This window comes from Haemorhous mexicanus, chromosome 14 (genome assembly GCF_027477595.1).
Source record: "Haemorhous mexicanus isolate bHaeMex1 chromosome 14, bHaeMex1.pri, whole genome shotgun sequence".
NCBI classification, from domain to species: domain Eukaryota; kingdom Metazoa; phylum Chordata; class Aves; order Passeriformes; family Fringillidae; genus Haemorhous; species Haemorhous mexicanus.
The window spans coordinates 13,161,517-13,177,812 of record NC_082354.1 but is presented as its reverse complement, the minus strand read 5'-3'; the positions used below and the strand labels follow the sequence as shown (position 1 = coordinate 13,177,812).

General features: G+C 44.6%; 1 protein-coding gene across 5 annotated transcripts in view; it reads left to right on the top strand.

Moving 5' to 3' along the window:
* PLS3 (plastin 3) overlaps positions 1 to 16,296 on the top strand; it is a 49,670-nt gene that overhangs the window by 28,901 nt on the left and 4,473 nt on the right. For all 5 annotated transcript variants that reach the window (XM_059859075.1, XM_059859078.1, XM_059859077.1 and 2 more), the window contains 9 exons: positions 393 to 479; positions 7,047 to 7,210; positions 9,449 to 9,578; positions 10,008 to 10,140; positions 11,441 to 11,522; positions 12,158 to 12,323; positions 13,411 to 13,553; positions 14,916 to 15,011; positions 15,539 to 15,734. In XM_059859075.1, coding sequence (XP_059715058.1) covers positions 413 to 479; positions 7,047 to 7,210; positions 9,449 to 9,578; positions 10,008 to 10,140; positions 11,441 to 11,522; positions 12,158 to 12,323; positions 13,411 to 13,553; positions 14,916 to 15,011; positions 15,539 to 15,734 — 1,177 coding nt within the window. In that variant the 5' untranslated portion in view covers positions 393 to 412. The remainder of the gene's footprint in view (positions 1 to 392; positions 480 to 7,046; positions 7,211 to 9,448; positions 9,579 to 10,007; positions 10,141 to 11,440; positions 11,523 to 12,157; positions 12,324 to 13,410; positions 13,554 to 14,915; positions 15,012 to 15,538; positions 15,735 to 16,296) is intronic.

The window sequence follows — 16,296 nt, the reverse complement described above, 5'->3', positions numbered from 1 at the left end:
TCAGAATCTTTTATTTGGGTTTGGTAGCTGTGTGCTCTCCATTAATATTTTGACACTGGATTCTGATTTTGTTCAAAGTTGTGGAAAATCTCTGGAGATGTGAGTTCTGAGCTACAGAATACATTGACAGCAGGTACCTTAACGTGTTCAGAACACCATAGTCATAAAATAACACACAGAGCTAAATATTGGCAAGGCTAATGGGCTTTTTGACTTGTTAAAGAGTGTATTTCCCATCTCTGAGTTTGACACATCTGTTTTCTTAGTGGAAAGACAAACATGGTCCCGGGAACTGTGGTGACACTGGTACTGATTGTTGCTATGCTGCTGTTGGAAACTGTGTGTTGTTGAAGGCAGCCTGGTTTCATACAGTGTTCTTTTTCTCTCTTTAGGTACTCCCTAAATTCATGAGATGGCCAACACCATGCAAATCTCCAAAGATGAGCTGGAGGAACTCAAGGAGGCTTTTGCTAAAGTTGGTAAGTCACACAGAAGAGGGCACCTTGCTCCTGTCTGCTGCACATTTGAATTGGATTTATCCCACCCCTGTGATGAGCAGCAGTGGGCATTCTGCCCACATTCAGGATGTGGGCATTCTGCTGGTCTCATGAATGTCTCTGCCAAGGAGTCCCTTGGCAACTTTGCTTCTGGCTTGTCACTTTGGCCAAGGAGCACAAAGGCAGGGACAAGGCAGTCTGGCTATCAGGGAGCACTGGCAGACAGCCCTGCACTCTTGCTCCAGGGTGGGCTTTGTTGCTTTCTGAGGGCAGAAGAAATATCCAAACAGGTTTTGCATTGCTTTGGCCTTGGCAGCACTTCAGGGCTTGCAGAGTGCTTGGTTCTGGTGGTGTTGGTTTGGCAGATTGGCTGAGCTGTGTGCATGGTCAGTGTAGGTGCTGCGTTTCTGCCTTGTGCAGGGGCATTTTGGGGCTTGTAAGCAAGACTGAATTTGTTTACCTGGCCTCAATGGAGCAGCTTGTGGTGATGATCAGTGCCTTGTGCTGAGCACACCTCCATTGCCCTCTGGTGGCTCCATCTCTGCTGACCTCCCTCAGCCTGCCCAGCTCCAGGGGCTGCACAGCCTCCTCCAGGGACTGCTCCTCCTGCCTCCCAGCTTTCCCCCCGTGCTGGCATCTCAGAAGCCTCTGGCAGGCTGCTTCAGGAAGCTGAAATGGGCAGAGAACTGACCTAATGGAAAACATGTTTTTCTGTTGGTTAGGTTTCTTGATATGGCTTACTGAAGGGTCAGAGAACCAGCAGGGAGGGGTGGGATGGGCGCTGGAGCACAGCCCTGGGGGACTGAGGTCAGTGTGTTCAGCTGGGGAGCCACACCCGGGACTGGCACTGGCCAGGATCAAGTTGCACGAGCAGTGAGAGCCAGCATTTTGTTTTCCTAGCTGGACATGGGCATCACTTGAGCACTGGTTATATATATATATATAAAATCATAGTTGCCTCTTATCTGTACTGGGTGGTACCACCCTCTAGGGCGGGGTGGCTGTGAAAACTCTCACTTGCTCAGAATTTCCCATCTGCAAAGAGAAATGTGAATTTCAGAGGCAACTGATTCTCATGGACCAGTAACCCCTGTTGGAACTTGAAGCAAGTTGCATTTTAAGGAGTTCCCTCTCCTCTCTTGCTCTTACAACTTTTGCAGCAGGTAGAAGTGACCTGCCACAGAGGGAGATGTTCCTTGGGAGGAAGCATAGTGTTTCTCTCTATCTAATGTGCCTTTAGAGCAGTCTCATTAAGGCTGAGATGTAGGCAGCCTGTTCTGTCCTTGGATACATTTAAAATTATTAACCTCTCTGGAATGTGGTGGCTTTTTGTCATTAGTGTGGGGGAAATGATCAAGATTAGGTTGGAAACATGGAGGAACGCAAGTCAAATCCTGGTTTCTTGTAGGAAACCAGCTCACCCTGCTCAGGATGTGGGTCCCTGTTTGGTTTTAAATTATAAAGGCAGTGTCAGAACTTTAATGTTAATGAGAAATGTGCTAATTATCCTGGGCATACCCACAAATGAGATAGGATCTGCTAGTTCTTTTCAGCTGCCTTGTTTTGTGTGCTTTAGGCATGGTAGAGCCCGCAAGCATGTGGGACACACCTGTCAGGAGTGTCTTTAATTCCCTTTATTCTTGCCTAAAGGAGCCATGTTTGCCCTGGGATATAGAGCTGGTCACTGGCTGGGTGACTGCCTTTCACTGTGAACTTCTAATAGCATCTTCAGGGAATGTGGACAGAAGCTGGACTAAGACTGCTATGTAACATGAAGCCTGTTTTCATCTCCCAGCTATCTGGAGGATTTGGAACACAGTTGAGAACCATGGTTATAGCAAAACTCATCCTGATTGGCTTCTAGGATGTCATGAAGGAGATGTGGGGAGGAGGAAACATTTCACAGGGTGATTGCTGCTCACCAAGATGTGCCCTGCTCCAATGCACAGCTGGTTGGGCTTCCTGGAGACCTGCTTTAACTCCAGCATGGGGCAAGTTGCTGCTCTGGATGGGTAGGTTGATGGGGCTTTAAAGGTGTGTGTTTGACCAGCTTTTCTGTCTGCAGCTGGACTGGATTGAGACATCTGGGGATGCTGGAAGGCAGTGAGGTGTGTTACTATGTGCTCTGTTGCCACTTGCCTTCCATGCCACTTGAAGGTATTTCCTCTCTCCCATGCAGCTGATGTGCTGTTCTCTGACAGCCAGCAAAAGGCATGAGTCCCATAGACATCCTACTGCTTATTAAAACAGTCCACAGGTGAGAAACCACTGTTGAAGGTTATCACTAAAGCCGGCTGTAGCACAGACAAGCAGCTCCCACCATCCTGCAGGCAGTTATTTGTCTTGGAACTGATCCAAGTGGTAAAGAGCAGTGGGGGGGAAAAAGCTTTGTAATGTGTGAAAACAGTAATTAGTGGGGCATTGGAACTGTCTAGGCTTTGAGTGACCCACAGGTTGGTGGGAGAAGAACAGGTTGCTCCAGATCTCATTGGATCTCTGAATTTGTTCTGTGGAACAGGTGCCTGTGTGTGTACTTGGCCAAACAGGGGCACTTCAGAGGGGAGGCGTGGCAGAAAAATATCCACAAACTTGCTCTGTTTATTTATCTTCATTCTCCCTCCTTCTAAGATAAGCAGAGATAAGCATCTTTTCTGGAAACATGAAGTACTCAAAAATCATAACTGGGCTGAACACTTTGTTCAGCCCTGCAAGGTGGTAAAACAATGCTCCGAAACGTTTGCTTAGGGTAAATAGGGATCTGTGATCCTATGCTCCTGCTGAGCAAATGTCCTTAAAAGGAAACGTGTGGGTTACTTTCCCCCTCTCGCATCCTGTTATTTAAGCTATTTTAAGTGCTTGTCCTCGGAGGAAGCTGAGCTGGAGCTTGAAGCAGCTTTTGGGATTCGTCGCGGCTTTGCTGCGCCACCTGCACATGGCAGAGGTGCCGTGCCTTGTGCCATGACCTTTCCCAGGTTTAGCACGCTGGCATGCATGCATCTTTCAGTAGAAATAGGAAACTTCAGATGTGCTGTAGTTTCCTTTCCATCAGGCAGACTATAATGAATCCAGGCTGTAGCTTGTCTGTTAAAACAATTTTGCTTTCTTCCATTAGTAATCCTGGGCAGGCCGCCGGACGATTTCATTTGGGACAGCTTCTATTTTGACAGCCTCTTCAGCTGCTGAACACCAGCTCAGGTTTTGTTAGAGAGTTCTGCCTGAAGTCAGGGCCTGTTGCAGGACATCCAGCAAGGCACCATATGGTGGGCCTGCAGTGATGCTGGAACCAGTTTTGGAACTGGCTGGTACTGCAGAGGCGGAGTTTTTTTGGTGTTTTATTATATTTTTTTTTAAATTCTGCTTCTTTGTACATTTGATGCCAGAAGGGAAACAGAAACAGTAGGAAGGGAAGCAGCTGGAATAGGGGTTGCAGGTCTATTTGTCATGTCAGGCTGGTTGACATGTTACGAGCTGGTCCATTTTCCATCTCACAGTCAATCACTACCTGACTCTGCTACCAAGCCAGAACCACAGTCCAGCAGCACTTTATGGTAAAACCAGCAGTTTTAACACTCAAATCTGCCCTTCTGTGGCCAAGAAGCTAAAACTTGAAACGAGAGCATCTTCAGTGCAAAACCAGTAACTTGGTGTGTGGTCTTACAGTTAAACTAACAGACCTGATTTACTTGTAATTCCCACTCCCAAGTGTCTGGCACATGGTTGCCCTTTTACTCTGTGAAGTAAATCAGTGATTAATTTTTTTTCCCAGAATGGGAAAAGTAGCTCATGGTATGGAAGAGTAGCTCATACAAGTTATATTGTTGTTGGGATATTGCTAAGGGTTGAAAGAGCTTAGGTCCTGAGTCCTGAGAAGTAAAAGTTTTGAGTGAGTTAAGGTGTGTCCTTCACACTTGATTTTGTGCCCTTTGTCTGAGCCCCGTGCAGCCTTTGCTGATGAGCAGAATCTCTCTTTGTGCCATGCTGCTGGCCCATGTGAGCTCCCTTGTGAGGGTGCCTTTCAGTGGCTTTTTGTGTGGCAGAGCTCCTATTTATTTTTTTTTTAGTGCACAAATGTAATCTTTGAACTAAGCACACCTGGAGGACTGGACAGATGCTGATTGCAGGAGTGAATGAAACCAAACTGAGCAGATGTTGACCCAGCTTGGAGTAAATTCCTCACACCTGAGCTGCAGGGCTTCATATGTAGAACCAAGATCTTAAGAGGTTTCAGCATCCTTTTATCCATGTGTGCCTTATTGGAGTTGCAGACTTTGGAGCTCAGTTTCCTGATGTCTCACCTAAGAGGCTTCTGCCTCATTAAATACCATGTGAGGTTGTATCCTGTCTGCATCTGAATAGGCTCAGACATAGCACATGCAGGCCTGAATCAGAAGCACTTCTGAATACTTAACCTAGACAGGTCAAGAGGAAAGCCTTTACCAAATCTGAATCAAAATTGGATCCCATCAAGGATACAATTTATATTTTGAAGTCTTATTTTGCTCTGTCCTTTGCCTGCTACTTACATCTACTCTAACATTTGGGTAGCTGTAAAACTTAAGTGGTGGATTGATTGGAAGAAGTGCTGAACAGATGTTTCTGCATTTACCTGCTTAATTTAGCAGCATGCTGAGGGATTTTGGTTGGTTCAGTCAGGCACAGGCAAAAGCAAGGGAGTTGGCTGCAGGCTGAGGGTGAAAGTAAAGTTTTGTTTTAGGTTCATAGGCCCTGGAGATTAGGAAATCCCTTCTTGACTTATTTTCCTCACTGACTGTAAGGAGGGGAAAAGATGCATATTGTAAAGCTAGATTCAGTAATAAATCACAGCTTCTTCTATTACAGTATCTTTATCTAGAGGGGAAATAGTTTGCTCATGACATCTCAGGCTGGACTGTTAATAAATCTTGCCTTTGTAAGCTTGTATTATTTCAGAATAAAATTCTAAAATTGAGGGCCAGAGAGCAGCCTATTGTTGTCATTAATCATTGCCCCAAACCACTTTATTTCCTCAGCACTGTTGTAAACACTGACTTTTCATGAAGTAGTTTAGTGTATTTATTATTCCACTGGAATTGATGCTCTTCCTTAGTCTGAGACACAGAGACTGGGGTGTAGGAGGGAGTACAGGTTTGCTCTGGTTACTTCAGGTATTTGTCACTGAGCAGTTTCACTTTCTTGCTAACTGATAAAAACAATTTTAAAATCCCATATTCCCATATGGATCTGGAAAATGAGGACTGGTGGTGCAGTGGTTGGAGTGGTGGTGCAAACATGCTGCTTGCTGGGACACTGCTGTGAAACAAAACCTAAAAACCACAGAATCCTCATTAAAAGTAAATTGACCTCCACAATTTGTTTAAAAAAAAAATAACCCTGTACCTTAGAGCCATCCTGATTGTTTTCTTTATTCTTGAAAGTATCTTCAAGCATAGTTTCCCTTCAAGCATAAATACTGACCCCAGTGACTGTGGTGAGATTCCCTCTTGAAGAAAACCAAATTCTGGGGCTGGTGCAGCTCTTCAGGCACTAAATGAACTCCCCTGGGCTGTCTGTAGCACTTGCCTACAGCAAAGGGATTTTAGCATCCTGTTGCTGAGCCAGTAACAGCACAACATGCCCTGAATCCCTGCCTCCCCAAAGGCAAGGCTGGAGGGTCATACTTATGTCTTGAGGTGTGAATCTGGGCTGTACAACTGCTTCAAATGCTCTGTCTGCTTGTGGACCCAACTCTGCTGAAATCTGGGTGCTAGCTCTGCCGTGAGCAGCAGGCTGGGGATGCTGGATTTGCCACGTGTGGACAGTAGGTGTGGTGATGTCCCCAAAGAGGTTGGGATCTATGATGTGCAAAGCCCCAGTGTCACCCTAGATTCTTGTTTTCTTCCTCAGTTTAGTAGGTGACACTATCTCACTAAACACATGGTGCTGCTGTGGCTTGGTGATAGACTGTGAAAGCAAATGTCCTGGCAGAGCATTCTTGGGCAGCAATAAAATATCTGCAATTTGCTGTCAGTGTTAAATGGAGAATATCATTGACAGCGTGATAAAAATGCAACAGCAGAGCTGCCTTGGTGTTTTTAGTTCAGAATGTAAGAGGTGCAGTGTTTCATGGCCATCTATTTTTAACATGCAAGGGCTGTGGCATTTAAATGTAAAAAGAGACATTCTGGAGGTTGTTTATGAAAGTACAGATGTTCTGTTGTGAAACTTTAACACCAGACTGGTCACATGTGCCCAGAGTCATCGTGGTCAGTCCTGCTTCAAAGCTGCTGCCTCCAGGGCTGGAGGGTTCCCAGGACTTGTGCTGGGGCACTCTCTGAGGATGCTGTGTGTATTTACTGTGTGCCTTTGGTCCCTACGGGTGTCCTTTGAACAATGTACTCCTTGATATTTTTGGTGTGGCCATCCTGCTGTGTGCCCAGGTCCCCAGTGTGCAGGTTGCTCTCCATGGAGCTCTTGGACATGGGGGGAATCATGTTTTGCTCCTCTCTTGGGGGTCAGTTCTGTCAGGTACAGACAGTTCTAAAACCTTCTGCTGCCTCTTCTCTTCCTCAGACCTCAACAGCAATGGGTTCATCTGTGACTACGAGTTGCACGAGCTGTTCAAGGAGGCCAGCCTGCCTCTCCCTGGGTACAAAGTGAGAGAGATCATCCAGAAGCTCATGATTGATGGTGACAAGAACAAAGATGGCAAGATTAGTTTTGAAGAGTTCGTCTATGTAAGTGATATTTCGGAATTGCCTGCAGCCTGGGGGAGCCCTTTTAGACAAAGCTAAGGAGAAGTGGTCAAACCTGACTTCTCAGCCACTTACCCTAATCCTAATTTTCTTTTCACAAACTCATCATTCTAGCCACGTAAAATTCTTTGTACAGTTATCTGTATATGATCAGTCTTTTATGCTGTTATTGACAGCCTTTAGATTTGGACAGAGGAGAAATACTGGTTGGTTTTTGAACAAAAGCCAACCAACCAACCAACCAAAAAGAATCCATGTGGTTTTACTGTGTGATAGCTTCATTGGAGGCCAAAATACTGTTTCCACATGATGTGACAACTGGAAAGAAAGACTTGCAGTGATCCAAGCTTACAGTATTTACTGGAAGCTATTCAGTTTTTCCAGGCACACAGATGAATGCTTGTTTTCCCTGTGTATCAGTATAATTTCCTTTCTTGGTTCAATGGGACTACAAGTATTTGCTAAGGAGTTGAAAGGGCATTTCAAGACACACTTGGATTTGTGTTAGGTGCTAATCTAGGAAAATTCCAATCTCTTGCTTTGAAAGGGAAGAAGAGGAATAAGGTGATAGGACAAGCTGGAAGATCAGTCTCTCTTAGTAGAAATAGGCCAGAATTTAAACATTTATTAATTTTTACAAAAGCACAAGACTTCAATGTATGTTTTTCGTCCTTTTGATGCTCTGATGACCGAATGCTGAAGGAGTAATTAAAGTATGTGTAGCACATTGAGGGAGCTGTTTTCGTGTCAATTAGTTTTCTTGATATTTCTTAATTTATCTTCACTTTCTGTTCCTTAATTGTTTTCAGACCCTCTGAACTTTTTGAGTTCGGAGTCAACTAGTAAGTTGGAGTTTGCAGTTTGTAACCACTTGCATGCTGGGTGCATGTTTCAGCTGTTGGTTTGAGCTGGTCCATGACTCTTAACTTTGCACTAGGAAGGAAGAAATAAATCTCTTCTGTCACATTTGAAAGGTACCAATGATTGAGTAAAGACAAAATGTCTTAGGGCAGCTGAGGTGTACATTAGCAACAATGCTTAGCTGTATGATTTTTACAAACTGAACTCTTGCTCTGAGCATTTTTGCTGGAGTTTATGATCCAAAGAATGACATGAACTGTCTTTACATTGGGACCAGGTGACTTAGTGGTACCTCAGCATTAGAGCAGATATTCTCAAGAATATAGTAGTTAACCCAGGAAATTTTAAAATAAATAGGTCTGAAACAAAATCCTTGTGGTTAAAGCCAACCAAACAGAAATCCCCTAGCTTTTGCACTCTCAGATCTTCAGTCAGCTTTACCTGTTTAACCTCTGCTTACCATCAGGGGATGATTTAACTGCACTGTATCATCATTTTGATTTGCCACCTTCCATGTGTTGAAAGGACAGGGAAGGCAAGGTGTGACAACCAGCACCCTGGCCCTGTAGTTTCATTGTCCTTTTCTGGGTAGTGTTTAGAGAACCTCTACACATTTAATTTGTGTTTTCAGCTTGGTTTAAACTAATTTAGCTTAGTTTTGAGGGAGTTACAGTAGAATGTGTTTTTTACTAATATCTGCTCAGTTCTGTAGGGCCTTTAGTAGCATCCAACCTGTGCAAATGGCATGTGCAGTCTTCTGTGCTAAAGCATCTTCTACCCTCCAGCAAGAGGGTGTTTCACCACTTAGGTGAAGCCTGCTGTTGAGGAAGGGGGAATCTTTACTTGGAGCACTCATTGTTACACTTTATTGCAGATTTGACTGTTACATGCTTAAAGAGAGTTGTTGTTGGGTTGTGGATGAAGTCTTTTGTGTGAAATAAAGTCACAGTCACATGAGCATCTGGCTTACACGGAAAGGTTAAAATTGCACCACAGCTTTCTCAAGTTTGGCCCTGCAGGACCTGCTGCATGTGTTACCCGTGCTCAGACTGCAAAGGTTTCTTGTTTTTTTTCCTTGTGGTCTCTTGAAATCTACTTGTAAAGGTAAATCTATGCAAGGTACTTCATGCCTAATGCTTCTGTTTCAATAGGCACTTGCAGTGTGTGTTTGGGAAAGTGGGATGACTCTGCCCACTGTCCATGTCAGATTTAATACCACTACACCCTTGCTGGGCCCTTCACATTTGTTGATTTTACTGTGAAGTTTGCTTTAAAGCTGAAAATAAGCAGCTCCTTCTGTGGTCCTTTTTGCTTATGAAGATGGATTTTTCTTGCCTAACAGAGCACTTTCAATTGTAGATTTTCCAAGAGGTGAAAAGCAGCGATATCGCTAAAACGTTCCGAAGAGCCATCAACAGGAAGGAGGGAATCTGTGCCATTGGGGGCACCTCAGAGCTCTCCAGCGAGGGCACCCAGCACTCCTACTCAGGTACCACTCTGGCTCTAACTCTTCTCCTGGGGATTTGGAGGCTCTATGCCAAAACCAACCCATTTCTACCACACCATGCCATGTGCTGTGCTCTTGTTCTCTGAGAGCTGAGTGATCTCATGTCAGGGTGAAAGCAGGACAGAATTTATGTGCTGCAGATTTAATAGCGTTTGAGTTAAATGTGTTCTTATTTGCTTGCTGATGAAGTCCTTGTGTCACACTTGAGTATGATAAAGTTGTTAAGTAGCAAGTAAATAACAGGAATATTCTGATAGTTGTGAGCATCTTCTTTCTTTAAACTTCATGTGACTAATAAGATGTGTGGTAATGATAGAGGGGGTTATTTCCCTGGGCTATTGTACTCTGCTTCTTTTGGGAAAATCTTTGTTATGAAAAAACCTGTATTAAATTTATCATTGATTATCTTAGAGGAAGAGAAATATGCCTTTGTAAACTGGATAAACAAAGCCCTGGAAAACGATCCCGACTGTCGGCACGTTATTCCAATGAACCCAAACACAGATGACCTGTTCAAAGCTGTGGGAGATGGGATTGTGCTATGGTAAGTCATGATGGCTACTGAATTAAAGAAGTTAAAAATCAGCAAAATAACTTTCTGAAAATGCAGTTTGGGGAATTTTCATCCTGTTCTAGGCTGGTTTTGTGGCTGGTGTGTGTGTGCAAAACGTTTTGCACGTATAAAAAGAGGCTCAGTCTCTCAGGCTTTCATTGCCATTGTGTGATGCCTCAGCTTTGGTGCCAGCTGATACTTTCATCCAGTGCTTTTGTTTGGGCTTGAGACTGAGTTTGCTGAGGGGGCAGAAGGAGCTTTGTGGGAGCAGGAGTTGTCCTGGTGCAAACTCAGCCTGCTGCTGGGTAGCTTGAGGAGAGGCACATGTGATAAATGACCCATTCTCTTGGGTGTTTAGGCAGACAGTGTTCTCCACGGGAATGTTAGTAACCTTATTATGCATTAACCCAAAAATGGATTTTCTGGGAGTCTTCTTGTTCTTTTTAATAACTGCACTGAGTAGGTTTGGTGACTTATTCTGTTACATGCTGAGAACAGAAGGCATCCACGGCTGCTAAATACCAGCAACCTTCTGTGTATGAGATTTTTGTTGGTTTTATGGGTTAGGTTCATTTGTTTTATTGTAAGTGGATTAATATAGTGGAGAACTGGATCAACCTGGAATTTCAGGATCTCCGTATCAATACACAAAGTAAGTTTAAGTGAGTTACCTCTTCTCTTTAACTGCTTTCATTTTTTAACTTTAGCTCGTGATGCATATTTTTAGTTTATTTCCCAAGTTTCAAGTAATTCATGGCTTTAGGCAAAGACTGAACTGAGTAGGAAGTAGCTCATACTATAAAGTTTAAATTTACCATTTTTGGTGTTGATTAAAAATTCATTGTGCTCACATGCTCCCCACTGAGCTCTCCAAGTGTTTGTTCTTTTTTGGGGCAGGTTTTCTTGCCAGCAGTAGTAAACCTCTACAATAGGAGGAAGTTTGTTGTCTTACTAGAATGTGCAGTGGATGTCAGCAGAGCAATGAGTCTTCACTAGTTCAGGGACTACACTGTGAATAATTCATGTGCTCTTTTTGCTCCAGCAGCTGAGATCAGTAGTGGCTGGGAACATGTTTAAAGTTTCAGGCTTAGCTATTAGTTACAAATACATTCTTGATAATGTAAATATTAACTTCTGATTTATGCAGTCTTGATTTTTATGTAAAAAAAAATACACAAAAAAAAGCAGACTAAAGGGAATGTGCTGTGGTGAGTATTGTCACAGTGCATTGAGTTTTGTTCAGATTAAATACTAAGTGTTGTTCAAATATCACTGGTTTTCCTCCTAACAGCAAAATGATCAATCTTTCTGTTCCTGACACAATTGATGAAAGAGCAATTAATAAGAAGAAACTCACACCATTCATAATTCAGGTATAAAGCATTTCTGTATTTTATTTTCTGAAATTCATATTAATATAGAATTAATGAATGTAGCATGGTGGCTCAAGGCATTATTGTGGAATGTTGGAAAGGAGCAAATTTTATAGCTTCTGTTTAATTATTAAATGCAGTTTTGTACCATGCATAATTGACAGTTCTGTGGGCATGGTTAAAGAATGCTGAATTAATGACAAAATGGGTAAAGTGGCTGAAGTGTTGTGCACATGTCATTCTGCTGTGGTGATTATGTACAGCACTGTCTTTTTTAAACAATGTGATTTTGGTGTTAACCATGAATCATTTCATACCAGGGCAGGTTGTTTTTGTCAGGAACCCTCTGTGTGTGTAAATTAGCACTTCTCTAGCCTTGTTCTCCTCAATGCCACTAGATGCAACTAACTCAGAGGCTGAAACTAAATACCAGAGGCTGAAATTAAACCCTGGTGCCTGGTTCAGTTCTTATTGATTCAGCCTGCTGCCACCACAGCTCCCTTAAAACTTCAGCTGGGAGTGTTTCCTCTGAGCTGGAGCAAGGACAAGGGGGGAACCTGCACTCTGCTGGTGCTGGATGAAAGGGAAAGCAGCATCTCCCTGGGCTGTGTGTGACTGGGCTCTGCTGTTTGCAGGAGAACCTGAACCTGGCCTTGAATTCTGCCTCTGCCATCGGCTGCCATGTTGTCAATATTGGTGCAGAGGACTTGAGGGAAGGGAAGCCCCACCTGGTCCTGGGGCTGCTCTGGCAGGTCATCAAGATCGGCTTGTTCGCTGACATCGAGCTCAGCAGAAATGAAGGTAAGGAAATCCTGAGTGATTCCTCTGCAGCTTGGGCACAGCATGGCTTGTGCTGTCAGCCCCAGCCCTGCCTCTTCCCCCCCTCCTCTCTGCTGGGAGGAGGATCACTGGGGCATGTGCCAAGCTGAATGTTCTCCAGCCTGTTGGTAGCTGTGCAGCAGGGTCGTGCAGGTGGGCTCTGCCAGCCTGGTGATGTGTGTCAGCCTTGGAGGGCTGGCTGAACACCAGCCTGTAAGTCAGGATGCAGCTTGGCTTCAGCCTGGGCACACACTGCTTGGTGATGCCCTAGGCTGCTCCAGCTGCAGGCTCCTGTGGTGTTGGGATGTGGCAAAACTGCTTGGATCCTTTTAGGATTATAGACAACTGCATGGCTTTCTCCAAAAAAAAAAAAAAAATTAAAAAGGGGGCTTCAGCTCAGTGGTAGTTATTTGGTTCTAAAATCCTCCTTGCTACTGTCAGTGGAGCAGCTTGAGCTCTCACTTTGTCCTTGGTGGTGAGAGACTGATGCTGCAGGTCTCTCCCTGTGCTCACTTGGTCCTGCATGACACCCTCCAAAATTTAAACTTTTCAAATCATCTGAAGAGCTCTGATATTCCTGCATGTGCTATCAGAGCATCCAGATGGATGGAAGGGCTTCAGTGTCTTTTATTTAAGCTTCCCCATCATGAAGTGTTGACATTGTTTGGTTTAGATTGAAAATTCATGGCAAAGGAAGCACTGGCCAGCTGAAAGGGTGCTTATCTTGGCTCCTTTGGGTTTTTTTAATGGTGCTTATGAAACTGCTTGGAAGCATTTTTCATTGACATAGAAGTGCATTTGCATTTAGCTTCCTGTCATCAGCTTAAAAGACTGCACATAAAGTCCAGAGAATTTTGTTACAGAAGAAAAGGGAAAATACTTTTTTACATATATATTTCTAGATCATTTATACTCCTCTCTGTGTAACAACCAGCTCAGGAAAACTCACCTAATACCCAGAATATTCTGTCATAATCAGTAGTTGGTATTGTACCCCCCTGAAATCTTGCTGCAGCTCGAATTCTGGCCTGCAGGTTTGACTCTTCCCTCACAATCCTTTTTCTTGTAGCACTGGCTGCCTTACTTCGTGATGGTGAAAATCTGGAGGACCTTATGAAGCTATCCCCAGAAGAGCTGCTCCTAAGATGGGCCAACTACCACCTGGAAAACGCAGGCTGGCACAAAATCAGTAACTTCAGCTCAGATATCAAGGTACCAAAGTTCTCCTGGTTGGCAGTGCCTGGGAAAAGACTGGGATGTGGACAGGGATGTGTTTGCATGTGCAAATGAGGCATTTCATCCTCAGGCAGGACCTTTCTTGACCCTAACACACTGAGTGCTCTTACCAGGGGGGTTTTGGGTGTTGTTTTTGAGGTCCTGCAGTGCTGTTCTCTCTTGCCATGAGGGTGAGCCCTGTGCTGAACTGTCTGTTTCCTCCAGTGTGCTGTTGTGTGTTTTAATCAGCTATGAAACTGGTATTGCTTATATGTTTTCAAATGTCCTTAATCCATATTTTGATGGAGATAGCAGGGGGAAATGCTTCACTGGAGAGTGAGATTTCCACACACTCTTGGCATTTCATCTAAACTGTCATGGGCTGGAGAGAGGAAGGGAGACAAGAGCTCTTATTCTTCACCCTGGGTTTAGTAGAAATGGGAGTGGGGACTCCTAAAGCTGCTTTTCACTTGTGAGTGGGGGCACTGGTGAGAAATAAATGGAGGAAGGTGACTGTGGGTCAGTGTGGGGCATCTGGACACTGGTCTCAGCAGTTTTCTGGAGCTTATTCACATGGCCAGCAGTTTCAAGTAGTAGAAAGAAGATGGAGATAGAACAATAAATTGATAATTGAGGTGTATGAGGATCATAGATCTGACCTGTTGTGTGCATGGTCACTCTTATTTCCAACTGCAAAATTACTTACAGTTTTGCTGACAGCTGTTGGCTTCTCTGGTGCATCCCCTAGACTGCCATGATATGCTGAGGTCCCCCTTAGTGCTGAGGACCAAAAGGATGTGTAGCTGATAGATAATCACTACAGCTCTTGGCTCCTCCTGCTCTGTGACCATCCCTGGCCTCTCTCCTCTAAGCTGTTCTAGCTAATGTGCAGGCACAGAAGAAAACATTCAGACATCTTTTAATCAGCTTTTTGCTTGGAATTTGTCTTCACTGAGCCATTTTCATCATTGCTGTGGCAGTAGGACTGGCTGCCTTGTTTAGAGGTTAGGGCTGCCTTGGGGCGTGTGGGGGCCATGAGTGTGGGTCATGGGGTCATTGCTTCCTCCAGCCACTGCAGAGGTGGCTGTGACACCAGAGCTTGTAGCAAAGGCAGCTTTCAAACAGTCAAACCACATAATTGTCATCTTAAATATTTCTAACCTTTTCCCTTTGTTTCCTTTCCTGCTGCCTGGATTTCTACCATTGTGCTCTCTTTTAAGCTTACAGATTTTGGCAATTCAGTAAAGGTACATAAGCCAATTATGCATGGTGACTTGCTAAAAATGAGCTTGAAATGAATTGTTATGGTGTATTCACTGCTGTGCAGGAGAGCTGAATTTTCTTTTTCATTCATTCCAGGATTCCAGAGCCTATTTCCACCTCCTCAATCAAATTGCCCCCAAAGGGCAGAAAGAAGGAGAGCCTCAGATTGATATTAACATGTCGGGTTTCAATGTAAGTATTCAGGCTGTCGTGTCCTCATCCTGCAGAATCCTGAGCTCCCTGTACCCTGTCATTGCCCCATGACATCTGGGTAACCTGGTATCTTAATTTCTAGAGCGTGTACAGTGTCAGTGACCATGTGCACACCTCAGGTGTGTGCTCAATGAGTGCTTGCTGCCAGCCTGGTCACTACCCTCCAATTAACAGAGACGATTGAGAAATCCTCTGTGGGCTTGCTCCATTTGGGAGCATATTGACTTCTTTTGAGCCACCAAGTTCCAAAAGCGTTAAAATTTGACAGCATGTCAGCTTGGAAAGAGAAGATTGCTAAGAAAATGCTAAGAAGAATAGCAAGACAAGCCGTGACAATGGCACAGCAGCAGGGGTTGGTGTGTGTGCCTCATCCCTTCACCCAGTTAGTGACTGATGCCAAACAGGGACCTGTGACATTGCTCCAGACAGTGGTCAGGAGCTTCCCATCTGCTGTGTAGCGCAGCCCAGTGTGTTCCATGACAGCTGTTGTCCATTGATCCCTGCAGGAGAAGGATGACTTGCGCAGGGCAGAGTTCATGCTGCAGCAGGCAGAGCGGCTGGGCTGCCGGCAGTTCGTCACGCCGGCTGACGTGGTCAGTGGCAACCCCAAACTGAACCTGGCCTTCGTGGCCAACCTGTTCAACAAGTACCCAGCACTTACCAAGCCTGAAAACCAGGACATCGACTGGACCCTCTTGGAAGGTGATGGCCGTTATCAGTCACAAAATCAGCAGGAGGGGACTGGCTAAAGTAAACACTTGTGTCACTGGAGGCTGTGCCCTGCAGAGGTGTCTCTGTTGAAGTAATACCTATGATTTGAGGCTTCAGTGCTGCACTGGTTGTTTACTCATTTGGGGCATATGAGAAGGGCACCTGGCAGCCTGTTCAGCTGCTCTGACCGTGTTGTGGAGCCTGAACCTGTAGGCACACTGCCAGCACCCTGTCACTCACCATGCTGGGGAATTTGGTTTTGCCATTTCCTGTGATGGGCAAGAAAACCTCAGAAATGCAGTGAGATGTCCATGGGAATGCTAATTGTTGGCACAACTGGGACTGGGCTGTGACAGCAGTTAGCTAACACCCATGTGAAAGACCTTTCTGCTCCTTTTTTTTGCAGAAAGTGCAAAAGGCTCTTCTGAGGCCTGAGGAAATCAAAATAACATCCAAGACTAGATAGCAGTCTCTTCCTTTGAAATAAATGATAAAAAAAATACTCTTTCTCTGCTTAAACCTCCTGGTGAGCTCTGCTGCTCAAAGCTCCCTG